Source organism: Ictalurus furcatus, chromosome 22, assembly GCF_023375685.1.
Source record: "Ictalurus furcatus strain D&B chromosome 22, Billie_1.0, whole genome shotgun sequence".
Lineage (NCBI taxonomy): Eukaryota > Metazoa > Chordata > Actinopteri > Siluriformes > Ictaluridae > Ictalurus > Ictalurus furcatus.
This window is the reverse complement of record NC_071276.1, coordinates 13,377,111-13,391,031: the sequence shown is the minus strand read 5'-3', so window position 1 is coordinate 13,391,031 and position 13,921 is coordinate 13,377,111. Positions and strand designations below refer to the sequence as shown.

At 38.8% G+C, this 13,921-nt stretch overlaps 1 protein-coding gene across 1 annotated transcript in view; it reads right to left on the bottom strand.

The window, feature by feature from the left end:
* Positions 1-13,921, bottom strand: part of fras1 (Fraser extracellular matrix complex subunit 1) — a 139,640-nt gene that overhangs the window by 99,613 nt on the left and 26,106 nt on the right. The window contains exons 3-5 of the mRNA XM_053610739.1: positions 1,544-1,651; positions 846-938; positions 204-363 (exon numbers count right to left, since the gene is read on the bottom strand). Of these exons, the coding sequence (XP_053466714.1) occupies positions 204-363; positions 846-938; positions 1,544-1,651 (361 nt within the window). The remainder of the gene's footprint in view (positions 1-203; positions 364-845; positions 939-1,543; positions 1,652-13,921) is intronic.

The following is a 13,921-nucleotide window of genomic DNA, read 5'->3' as shown; positions in this document are numbered from 1 at the left end:
TCAACTCTACACAGACAAAAGGTGCTGGGCTCCTTTCCCACCAGATCAGGCCCAATTTTACACCTGAATGAGTGACAAAACCTCTTTACTCATATATTACTGCTACTTAAATGCCTCTACTACACAAAAGCTTCATGGGAAACAGTTTAGCATTAGTCATTTCACTGTCATTTTGAAAGGTTTCAGTAAATCTGCCCTCCTACCTCCATTTCGGGCACATTTAGGGCAGCACTCTCCGACTGGGACGTAAGGAGTCTGTCCTCTCCCGCAGCTAAGGGGAGCACAGGCAGGAGGGACACAGGTCACTTTCCCAGAAGCACATGTACACACTGAGCACTTGGACTCGCTCCACTGGCTATCATGCTGGACAAGAAGACAGCGAGACAGAGAGAGAGGTTATGAGGTTGTGGGAGAGTTGGTGTTTGCTTTTGCTACATGATGGAATTGTCAGTAACTTTGGCTAGTAATAGCTCCAAGTCTTCACATGCATCAATTCTTCACTTTTCTAAAGTGTTCCAAGCTGTTTGAGAGTTTGTAAGAACATGGGGCAAGTTAATGAGCTACAGAATTATGCCCCTGTGCCAATACAGCCAGCTTCCCTAAGTAAACGCCACTCGAGCTGGAAGCGACACCGTCAGAATGTTAAACAGAACAGCAAGCAGCTTGTCAAAGGAGGACCAGCAAGAGGCTAGTTCTGTCAGGCAAGAGTGGGACATGAACAAGAAAGCAATTGTGCATTGACTGACCACTTAGCACTCTACAAGAAGTGGCAGGATCTACCAAGAGTCTAGACTGGGGGCCTTTGGCTTCTTTTACTGGGCCTCATCCACAGGAGTGTCACTTACCCCATACACTGCTCCCTGATGCTGGCAAGAGCCGGCTGACTGTGGCAAACACTCCGGGCAGCATCTGTTTGCAGGGATTCTCAAACGCTCACCCTGGGAACACATCCAGACAGCCATGTTAGCACAATATCATTAGCATCAGTAAAGGCACTGACTTCCAGATATGACACATTGTTGGATATATGGAAGATCGCAGATTGAATGATAAGCTATCAGCTTTCAGGAAGGTTAAAAAAAGGACAGTGAGAGATAATTACGGGTTTTTAATACAGGTCTGTGCTTCGCTGAGCACAATGAGTTGTGTTTTATTGACAGTTTTAATGAAGGGCATTGAAACAGTTGCCAGGAGCATTGACTGTTGACTTTGCTAAGTTTTACTCGATCGCACGGTGCAGCAAAGAACAAAAATGGAATATAAATCTGTCTCTCACTTAATCAAAAGTAAAAGAGGAATGTAATGAGCTTGAAGCACGGTTCTTTAAAAGACACTTATACATTCAGCAGTCTGGCTAATGGGGCCATTCATTTATACATCTTACAGGCTCCTCCACCCACCCACCCACCCATCCATCCATCCATCTGTCCATCTATCCATCAACTTACTCACTTCGCTCCATCAATCAATCAATCGACTCATCCTTACATCCGTTACACACTTCATTTTTTATAATTGAGTCATGCAATAATATCAGCCTTACCCTTTGAAAGTCACACTGAGGATTTTGGCACTGGGTAGCTTTGCACATCACAACCTCGCTGTGGCAGGTGCAGTCTTGACAAGCGTCTGGTTTCCATGATGTATTGTTCTGTAATGAGTCAAAACGAGAAAATAATAAACAGACGCCTTCAGGTATGGCTCCATACGCATCCAAACATGCTACTGTTGCATGAAATTGCAGTTCATGGAGCCATGTACCACCAACTGCCAACCGCCAATGTTTCTATGATTAACATAAAAGGTACACAGTATTGTTTACTCAAGAACACCATTATTAGAAATAATTGAAATAAATGATTAGAAATAAGGTATAAGACATTAGATACAAAATACTAAATAGATTTGGTGTTTCAGAGTTGGCAAATATAAAAAATAAAGGCCTTATTAGGCAGCTTATTAACTGCTATACATATAAATAGGTGATCTATAACCTGTTAAATTGGATTTTCTAACTTGTTCCACAACATCATCTGTAACAATAAATGGTAAAAAGTATGATGTGTTGTTCTTTAATTAACACCAATATTATAAATGTGGGATAATTCCTGGAGTATAAAAGGAATAAAACATTTCTGGACAACTTTGGTGTGGTAATACCAAGACCCCAGGAGTTGATTATTTTCCTATAACAGCATGCCTCCATCATGTTTGATCCCTTTCTGAAATCCCTGGCTTATTATTAAGGTATTCACCCTAAAGTATATTCTTTAACAACCATAATGAATTATCCAGTATCTACAGTGAAACCATGTAAAGGTACACGGAAATGCTTTGTAGTTACAAGAGTGAGGAATGAAAGTCTAGAGCTATAGACAATCCTGGGACTACAAGGGGTTATATATATATATTATATTATATATATATATATATATATATATATATATATATATATATATATATATATATATATAACATGATGTGGTAGTTGATGGTGGAGGAAATGGTCCGTTTTGACACTTTGACACTCACATTGCTCTAAAGATGATGTGGAACTTCATCCCAGTGGGAGGTCTGACAGATTTATCATTTCATTACATTGTATCTGTACCACTGCCGGTGTAGACATCAGAAAGGCAAAAGATGTCCAATGGCAAAATTTTGCTTGAAAAAGGGCCATTAAATGTGCATGTCTGAATAGTTATTGTGGCAAAGTTTAGAGAACAATAAGGACAAAGTACTGACTGCAACCAAATTAGCAGGGCGATTTAAAAAAAAAAAAAAAAAAAAAAAAAAAACAGGCAAGGGGTGATGCAAATTTTGTGTTGTTACTGCATTTATTTTCTGTGCAAGTGGTACCAAACTAATAAAACTCAATTTACTGTAGTCAACTTTCAGAGTGACAGCAATTCAATGATTCATACACACCAGGTTATGAGACATTAATCTTAAAAACAAGGCGCCAGAGACTCCAAATCAGAGACAGTAAATCAAGTCTATTCACAGTTTATATTTATATGCCAATTAAAATATATGTGAAAGCGTCTGCAGAATCTTACTGAGTGTAAATCCTTCCTGCTTCAGATTTGCATGACATATCCATGACAGCCAACCTGGGAAGGCATTTTAACATTTAGCTCTACTTTGATGAACATTCTTGTTTCAACAGAACACGAACACTTGTGGACATGTGTTTTAGCGCAGTTTGAAGGTAGAACACTGAAAGACAGGTAATACCAAGAGCTCTGTCCAGAACAAATTGAGTCTCATGGTTTAAATCGGGCTGTTTGGGACACAGTAATGAAGCTCAGTTGAAAGAGAGACACCATCTGTGCCACACGACCCAAACAGAACACAAGAATGCATTTCCTTAGGGAATTCTGCACTGCTAATAAAGCTCAAAATGGCATTTGGTAAAGTGGTAGCAAGTGGCTGGCACTTAAGGGACTACTGAAAGACATTCGTTTGCTTTTCATCACAAGTATATAAGATTAGAAAAAAAGCAAAACGTGTGGCTTCACATTCATGTTGTCTGATAACACCCTCCAGACCAGAGGCGTAGCTATTGGAGGTGATTTCAGGTTTGATTTGGGCGGCTGTGACTCAGGTGGTAGAGCGGGTTGTCCACTAATCGTAGGGTTGGCGGTTCGATCCCCGGCCCACATGACTCCACATGCCGAAGTGTCCTTGGGCAAGACACTGAACCCCAAGTTGCTCCTGATGGCAAGCTAGCGCCTTGCATGGCAGCTCTGCTACCATAGGTGTACGAGTGTGTGTGTGAATGAGGACCAGCGTAAAGCGCTTTGTAACTGCTAAGGTTAAAAAAGTGCTATATAAGTGCAGACAATTTACCATTTGATCCCCCTGACATATTTCATGGCATGCTCCTAATATTTATTAATGGCTGGTTAACTTTTTGTGACATTATGATATAGAATTATTATAACACCAACCAAAAACCGAATAAGCTGTTATTTCGAGTTCAAAGATCATAAGGTAAATGCAATTCTTATTTAGCATGTAATTAATATTTTAATTATTAATTACATGCTAATTACATGCTAATTATTGGAATTTAATATGTAATTACATATTAAATTCCAATAAAATTTTAAACCTCATAACTGTTTAAATTTAAAAAATGAAGCTTAGCCCTTCAGCATTACCACACAACATATTTGTTTACACAAGTTTCTTGCGAACATCTTAAATAAATGAAGCGTCAATTACAAATCAAAGGTTTCATATACAATACATAGTCTAGCCAACTATTCCATAAACCAGAAAAAAGTTTCCTATTACATCCGGTATTTATGCTGAGTCAGTGTATTTATCCTTTATTTCAGACATAGCTTTCACATATTTAAGAGGAGCTAAAATAAAAAATACAAGGCGCTAAACATAACCATTCAAGCTGCTGGTCTACATTTAGTTGACCTCTTCGACTTTACTGTGGCGCCAGAGCTCGAGTGACAAAATTAGACTTACTGTCAGGAAGAAAAAAAAACACTCTTGCATTTGTCACTAGCATGCCAGGTACTTTTCAGATCACAGCAGATGTTTTAGTGAAAAGCTGTCACCACACTCCCTATAACTGTATAAATTAAGGGTGTTTCACCAGGATTCTGTTTCAAAATGAGTTCCAAATGGATTCCACTAGGATCAAATTACTCTTTGGCAAGCTACTGATAAGGTAATTAAAGGTAATTAATGCCCTTTTTCTGCCAGCTGCTAGCCTCTATAAGTCTAGATAGGAAAACATTATTTCCCCAATCACCAATCCTCTTATCAACCTGCTACATAACAGCAGTGCTACTACTTGATTAGCTAGGAAGATGAAAAGAAAAAGAAAAGCTGACAAGAAAATCTTCAATGTCATTATGCTAATTAGTATAGACTTTGAACGAGGCCTTGCTTGAGGTATTGTTTAACCCTTTAAAATCCCAGGACGAGTCAGCAGGTCCAAACTTTCCTTACACTACAAAGCACCTTTCCTATTAGTTGTACTGTAGTAATTTGATCATTTATAGTAGATAAGGTAAAACATGCGTTTATGAATAACTGAATAATAAGCTGGAGGGTTAAGGGGTTAGCGATCCGCAGAATTTACAGCCACTACTAGGGACGATTTGAGGCTTTTTCCATATTAGTACATTAGAATACATCACCGGCGAAACTTCACTTTACTTAATTGTATGTACTGCACGGGATAAATATTGAGTCTTTGCTTTATCTGCTTTCTGTCTAACTGACATGTTTAGGATAAGAGAGGAAAGCCATGGGCATAGGCTGCTTTGTAATATATATTCAGACCATGTTCCAGTTTGGCTGCAGGGAGCACCTTTGATAAATCAATTTCAAGAGAAAAATGATGTCTTGCTTGGGACATTAGGGTGAAAATCCAAATCTGGATCATTACCATTGCAGCTTATTTCGCAGTCTTTATTAATTGCTATCCGTATAATTTATAATCTGCCTTAGACCGAAAATTCTATAGATATCCATTGTTCTGTTCTGTGTATTTATTGTTCTGTTCTGTGTATTTATTTTCCTGCACTTGTCTCACACTGTTGTGTAGTGCACTTTATGTAGTCTTGGGTACTGATCTGTGTTGCACCATTGTCCTGGAGAAAATACATTTCATTCTGATGTATAGAGGAATGGAAATAAAAGCCACTTGACTTGACTCGACTTCCAATTAATAATATTAAACTTCAGTGTAACAGTATTCAGTTTGAACAGTGTTCAACGTATTTTGATTTTCAGCACAAGATGAATAAATATATACACATGAGGGCAAGCAGGTCCCGAATGACTCACTCTCGCCTCGCAACTGAGTTTGAAACACAAAAACGCAGAAAAACACACAAACACCTCCCACCATGCCTTAGTCACTAGCTAGTAATCATGAGTTCTCCAGCTCAACAACTTCACAACTGGGTACAAGTTCCATAACAGGGATAAAACTCATAAGCTCCGTCTCATTCACTAGCTTCCCACAATATTAGAGAACTAATAAATGCCATCCATTCCGATCCCCCCAACTCTGACCTGACTCCCAATCACAGCGCAGACTGTGAATTACTATTAAGGGAACTGCAGATCAAATAACACCAGATTAGGAAGACGTATTCCAAAAACCAAACCACCCATATAGCTGATGCATCTGCAAACTGCAACAACAGCAAGATCGATTCTGATGCACCTTAACGTCTTAAAAGTCTCAAAGGATGCTTGACCAAAATTTCTATCACCTGACCTGAACTGAGCATGACTTTCATTTACTCAAGGCAAAACTAAGACGATAAGCTCCTAAAGCCAGGAGGAAGTAAAAATGGCTGGATTATAGACCTAGCAGACCTTGAACAGGAAACAGACTGTCTGATGAGTCTGGGTCTGATGTCTATGTAGTCATCAACTAAAAGGACATGCAACAAAATGCTACAACAAGTCAATTTCTGTGACCAGTTTGATTAATTAATTATGATCATTTTCAAATATACAGAAATTGTATATAAAGAATTGTATATAAAGAATACTCCAAAAACGAATTAGAGAAATGCTTCAAAGAATGCTCCAAAAATTAATGAAATGTTAATGTAAAAAAAAACATTAATGAATAGAAAAGCTGATGCACGAGATGTGATCACTAAGAGCATGAGCAGGGGTTAAAATGGAGGCAGACTGGTTGTGAGATTAACCATAATCAGATTTTCAACTGATAGATCAAAACCAGAAACAGAAAATGACTAGGAAAAGGTAAACCCAAAACCACGAAACTAGTGACAAAGAACTGTGGTCAATAATTACTTTATAAATACATGAGACACTGAAACACAGAGGCCATAAATACCCAAACTACAGAAGAGAAACAAGCAACAGGTCAAAACAATCAGGGAAAGAGCCAATCAATATACAACATGAGTTAAGAAGGACAGGAAGCTGTGACCATACACAGCAAGTCGAGGGCAAACGAGGACAGCTGGAGATGACAGAATCAGGGCAGACATGACATCAGCGTGTCAGACCCCTTTTATCTGCCGACATGCATAGCCTTTAGCCCACAACAAACGAGAAGAACAAATTTTCATCATCATAGCCTTAACACTTCTTCCTAAATGTGTCAATATAGTAGTACATGACCTAAATATATGCATGTGTGCCACCATGTTTTTATCACAGCATGCGGTTGAGATAGTTATGGCGTACAAATCTGGAGATTAACACATTCAAATATATGAAGTGCTTGCACTTTAATTGGTCTCTCCACAATATGTACATCTTCTCAATGGCAGCCTAGCATGATTATATGCTAATTTCTTGCAAAGCAAGTGGTTATTATAGGAATCTTCAGACACTGGTGGACATTACATATAAATAAATAAATAAAAGGGGTTAAACTGTAGCATTTCCTGTCACTGGAGTGGTACCTTCAACCTTTTGAATCTCAGTATGTATCTTTTACTTACTAAAGCTTTACAACCTTAAATATTTTTTAAAAGGTATACTATTTGTACAAATCCAGATGAACGACACCATCAACCTTAACATTAAAAGCACCTGGGGCTACACATCTCTACATGCAGCGAGCCTCGATGCATTGTGAGTTCTCACACCTTTCTATCATAGCCAACAATTTGTGCTACAGTAGCTCTTCTGTACTGTATCCCACAAGACTTGCCATTTTGGCTGACCCAGTCGTCTATCCATCACAATTTGGACCTTTCCAAAGTCGCTCAGATCCTTACGCTTGCCCATTTTTCCTGCTTCCAACACATAAACTTCGAGAACCGACTGTTAACTTTCTGTCTAATATATCCCGCCCCTTGACAGATGCCACTGTAACAAGATTATCAATGTTATTCACGTCAACCTGTCAGTGGTTTTAATGTTATTTCAGAACAGAACAGTGTACCTTTCCTAAAGGGTTGCTGAAATCTTGATTGATTGACTGATTAATACAATCTTTTTGGGAAGGAAATGTTCTAACCTACTTCCTCTGGATAGAATTTATGTTCACAGGTTGCTGGGGTGTTTGTAATCTATAATTTCACCCACTTACATGGAGTCTTCAGACCCTTGTTGCAGTGTGTTGCATCCTCCTCACTACACAGGCTGTGAATGACTGGTGCCTGATGATGTAATAGTTCAGAAACGGTGAAAAGGACTGCTAGCTTCATTTGAGATTCCCTCAAAACTTTTAAGAAAACCTGAGAGAGATTGAAAGAGCTTGAGCTCTTCAGAAAGGACCACAAGATTTGGTACTTAAACACTATTAACGGTCTCCCCCTGAGTGTGTTTGCATGTACGCGTTACTGTCGGAGTACACTCTTAGAAAAAAAAAAGCTTAACCTTAAGACTATATTCACAAGGAATTTTTGGCACCTGTCAGAATGGGCATTTGGTGAAATGTAAGTATTTTGTGCTAACCTCATGGTTAGCTGCTTTTATATTCTACTGTTGATGTGACTGATCACCCCACTCTATTTAACACTGGTTTACTGTGACATGTAAAATCATTTATAGTTTATTTTTGTAGCTGGCGTGTGTATAACTCCTGAGTATGAGCTCTTACTCCAACCCTCGTCTTTTGTTACAACTCTCTTGTGCTTGTTTCTAGTCAGGTGGTGGAGACTGAGCTTGGCAGCACTTGCATTACTTTAACAGCGCTATGCTTGGATTGTATTCTGCCTCATTGAAAGTCACTGTGGATAAAATCGGCCAAATAACTAAATGCAAATGTAAACGCAATCTGTTTTCTTGCTGAGAAGGAAACACAGAATCTGCAAGAGCCTAGCAGACTAATTGACCAGAAATTAAGACTAATGTTTCTGGCCCGAACCACAATTCCACAGAGGCATTTTTCTTCCCACCCAATCAATTGACGTGGAACAATTGAAATGGATGCAGCCAAAAATCCACATTGGCACGATTTTAATACATTTCTGATCATACTTTTGTAATGCATTCCAAAAAATGATGGTAAGATGAGCTCACAGCAACATTTTTCAGCACCGTATTTCTGTCTTGAACTTGGCATTAACTCTGGAAATTCCCTTGTAAATGCCTTGGAAGACCACCAGACCACTGAACTAACTATAGGCTAACTGTCAAATATAGAGGTAGGCATTAATATCATGCCTTTAAATGACAGACATTGCTGCACCCCAACGCAGCCATCTACAGTCACTTAGATTCCAAACTGTGTTGGTCAACTCAATGGAAACACAGGAAGCAAGATGGAGAATCAGAACAAAAAGTATTTCTTCTTTAGAATATGGACTATAGCTTACCCCACACATACAGTCTATTCAACTGTACCAGAACTTTGGCTCATATATAAACCATTAAAATCAGACGGATAAATCTTATCTATACAAGTGCAAAGTTGTGGTTGCTTAATGAATCAGACTAAACGCCGAGCCATGATGCGGACACACAGTTGTGCTAACAACAGAAAGTAGCTCGACTTTGTGCATGTGTGTTCAAATGAATAATTCATGCAGTAAAACTTAATAATAGAGCAGAAAAAGAGACTTCTCTATCTGTCTTTACTTTCCATACGCATCTGGACCTCTACTTGGGTACACTGTGAATTCTCTATGGAGACTGTTAGCCACTAGATTCATGTGGGAACAAGAAAGAGATGATAAATTATTCAAAACACTTAGTGAGTGCAGGTGCTGTGAAGTTCTCGATGTGGGCAGAGCCAGCTGACTCTGTGAATCACAATGTAAATATGAATGCTGCGTTTCATGCGAACAGTTGTTGTAACACAAGAATGCTCACAATGGAGGGTTTGTCAATGTTTAACTTCCACACACTTTACGGTGTGTGATACAAAGCCTACAGTTTATTATATAAACCTGTAAGATGATATCTCCGTCATCTCCTTAAACAAGCCATGCGTGTTTTATGTACTTAATATATTACAGTACCTACTGTACTCCACAATAATATCCTATTAGCTACAGCACATTCAGATCAAATTCCCACTGCTCACTAAATTATGTAAACAATGCATAAGATCAGACCAGCATGGAAGAATATAAATCAAAAAGCATGAAAAGCTGTTTCTCAACAATATAGTTTAATCCTATATCATAATCCTATAATATCCATGATTCCCTTTGTCTTGATTAGAGCCCCAGTCCCAGCTGAAGAGATGCAGCCTCATAGCATCCTGCTGCCACCACCATGCTTCACTGTGGGTATGGTCTTTTTTGGGTGATCTTTTTTTTGTGCCAAACATATCTTTTAGTATTATGCCCACAGCCACATACTCCATTAAACAAGGTTGTGCATACTTGTCCCCCCCCCCCCCCCCGAATATTTCTATTTGTTTTTCACATGAATTTTGTTGCTACATCACTTTAAAGGTGGGAAATATTTATTTTTTACATCACAAAAACCTGCAATTTTGACAGGGATGTGTTTTTTTAAAAAAAATTTTTATATATATTCACTGTATATTCTTTAAACAAGATTCCATAGGATTCAGTAGGGTGGAAATAAGTATGTTTGAATTATAGTACACCATTTCTCCAATTACAGCATCCCAGGAACCTGATGGATGAAGTGAACATGGCAGGTGAAAAAGTTGTAGCATGCTTCCAACTTCCAGGACACCAATGCAATTTATTTTCTCCCAGTTGTTTTTGATAAATGATTAAATTAAAGGTCTTGTTGATTCAGGCTGAACAAATATCCACTAAAAATTCATTTTGGTGTATTATTATTAGCGTATTATTGCTGAATTCGGAAAACAGGCTTAGTCTGCTTCTTGTGTCTGTAAAGCGTCTACATAGTCACAGCTAAATGACATAGCTAAAGGTCACTTCTTTTTCATCTTTAAAATGTACTGATATTTTAAATAAGTGAAGATTTGTGGTTTCCTATATATTGCATTTGCTGGGCTTAAAAAAATTACTTTAACATAATAAGTCCACTGATTTGTGCTGAACTTACTGTGCTGAAATCATTTCTAATCTATAGCCAGAATAAGTCATAAAATAGAAACCACAAGATGTCAACTTTAAACATGATTATGTGTGTGATTGACTTGTAGCTGATGATTCAAACCGTTTAAAATCTCCTTTTCGACAAAACGAAAGATTGACAAGAGCCATTTAATCTCTCGAAAGCTGAAGTACTATGTCTGGATTTGTAGGATTTGCTCTGAGTCGCTTTCATTCAAAATACAAAAGGTGGCATTAATTAATTTCAGTAAAAGAAGCCTAAATTGCTTTCTTTCAATCCAGCTGAGGCCATTACCATTGTAAAAATAATTACAGGGTATTAAAAGAAAATGAAACACTCATCTGCTGTCTTCTTATTCTAAGATCGTAAGCTTTTAAGCTTTTAATATGCATTGACCTTTTCCTACAATCATAAATGAAGTTTCAAGCACTTTGTCCCTTCGGCATCTCGGCTATAGTTTAGTGTTACGCCAAATCATGTCTTTTATGTGCTTGATATTCTAGTTGGATTAATGCTGTATGAACAGAGACTCCATCAGCCACGGAATGGTATTAAATGGTCTGCACTTGTATAGCGCTTTTATCCAAAGCAGTTTACACTGTGTCTCATTCACCCATTCACACACACACTCACACACTCACACTCCAATGGTAGCAGAGCTGCCATGCAAGTCACTAATTTGCCATCAGGAGCAACTTGGGGTTTAGTGTCTTGCCCAAGGACACTTCGGTATGTGGAGTCATGTGGGCCAGGAATCGACCCGCCAACCCTACGATTAGTGGACAACCCGCTCTACCACCTGAGCCACAGCCGTATTAATAGGCCAAACATGCTTTCCAGTGCACATGTAGTTTGACAACTACACACATGTGGTATGCAATTACTGAACAGTTCAGAATGCACAACCTTGTAAATCAGGTCTCCAAATCATAAGCGCATGAAACAGAAGTGATCCTCGGATGGATTCTGTTTGACTTGTGTAGGAATGAATGAGCTTGGCCAGTTCCTGAATGTATAAATCCACTGAGTTATGGCTGAAATGTAAGTACTTGGTCTATAAAAACTGCTACCAGTGTCAAATTTGTCTCTTCAATCTCTTTCTAGGGGGCTGTGGAACGTGAGATATCAATAAATCAACCAAAACTCAGCTGCTACCTGTTGAAATCTTGGGCTTAGAATCCTAAACCACACTTTTGCCCAGTGCTGAAACACTTTAATATCTTGATGAAACATAAGTTAATGCAGTAGGACTGTGTTAACAGGGTGGTTTCCCATTAAGACTCATAAACTGGAAGTTTGTGGAATATTTTTTAAAAAGGTTAAACAAGGTAACAACCCCTGCTTTTAAACTGATCATATACCTACTCTCATCATACTGCCCCGTTTGAGGTTTTGAAGATCTTCAGGTTCATATCAGCAGTCATCTGTGTACTGACAACATGCCAGGCATGTGACTATGCAGAAAGCAGCTGGTCGACTAATTTGTAGTACATAATCCATGAATAATAACGCAATGACAGACACAGCCAGACAGAGCTAATACAATCCAACTGGCTCTGAATGCTGCTGTAATTGCACCCCATTACACCTCATTACAGGTAACTAGAGGTACACGGTGCTGCTTGGGCCTGATTACTCCATTAGTCCATTTTGGAGATAGGATAGAGGAGAGCGTGGCTACTGATCCTATGATATACAGGTTACTGGGCTTCTGCTACACCATACTGGCCTTCCACTAAACAATATACTGGCATTTTATAAATTATACTAGCTTTTCATTCAACAATATAGCCTTTTGGAAGTATAATGTGTTTCGGGAACTTTGATATCCATAGCTTTGGTGTTTGGATACTGAGTGCAGGGGTTTTGAAATGCATGCACTTCATACACGTTACCTAAACAGCTATTCTGTTTTCCCAAAGTTAAATTGTGTCATAATTATTCTAGCCACAGGTTTATATGAATGTGGTCATCCTTATACATGATCATTTCTGTAGTAACATATTACAAGTGCTTGTACAGCGGATGGATTTTTATTTTTTTTAAACCTAATTGTTGTGTAACTGTCGTCAAGTTTTCTGGAGCTGTTTATTCAGCATTTTTTGAAGGAGTCTCAAGTGTTGGTGAATTGTATCGGTTTCATGTAAAGTTTTCCGACAGCTTTAAAGCTGTAAGTTTAAGTTTTGTTCTTTAATAAATATAGAATTATTACTGTTGGCGAATTGCGTGACAACACACTACCACGTCACTGATTTTACTAGAACAGCATGCCTAGTCATGTTGCTGGAGGTTGTACTGTGATGTACTCTGATGACTTAGCAGATCAAATTCTTGTCCATCCTTTACATTTGGTAAGTAAAGAGTTTCTGTGTTTCTCATTGTGGCATCGTGGTCATGTTTGGTTTCCTGCCCAAAACAAACTCAATGTTTAATCACCTGATCCACCAATTTACAAAATGGTCAACCTCACACAAATGAATATAGCCTAAAGGCCAACTCAGAGCAAATCATGAAGTAGTAATATTATAATAAATTCCATTATATCATCCATCCATCCATTTTCTATACCGCTTGTCCTACAGGGTCACGGGGAACCTAGAGCCTATCCCAGGGAGCATCGGTCACAGGGTGAGGTACACCCTGGACGGGGTGTCAATCCGTCGCAGGGCACATCACATCACACACATTCACACGCCCATTCATACACTATGGACACTATGTACATGCCAATCAGCCTACCATGCATGTATTTGGACTGGAGGAAACCGGAGTACCTCGAGGAAACCCCCGCAGCACAGGGATAACATGCAAACTCCGCACACACAGGGCCGTGGCAGGAATCGAACCCCCAACCCTGGAGGTGTGAGGCGAACGACTGATCCACCGTGCGCCCTCCATTATATCATGCTGCAAAGATACTTTTTAATATCAGTAATAAAAC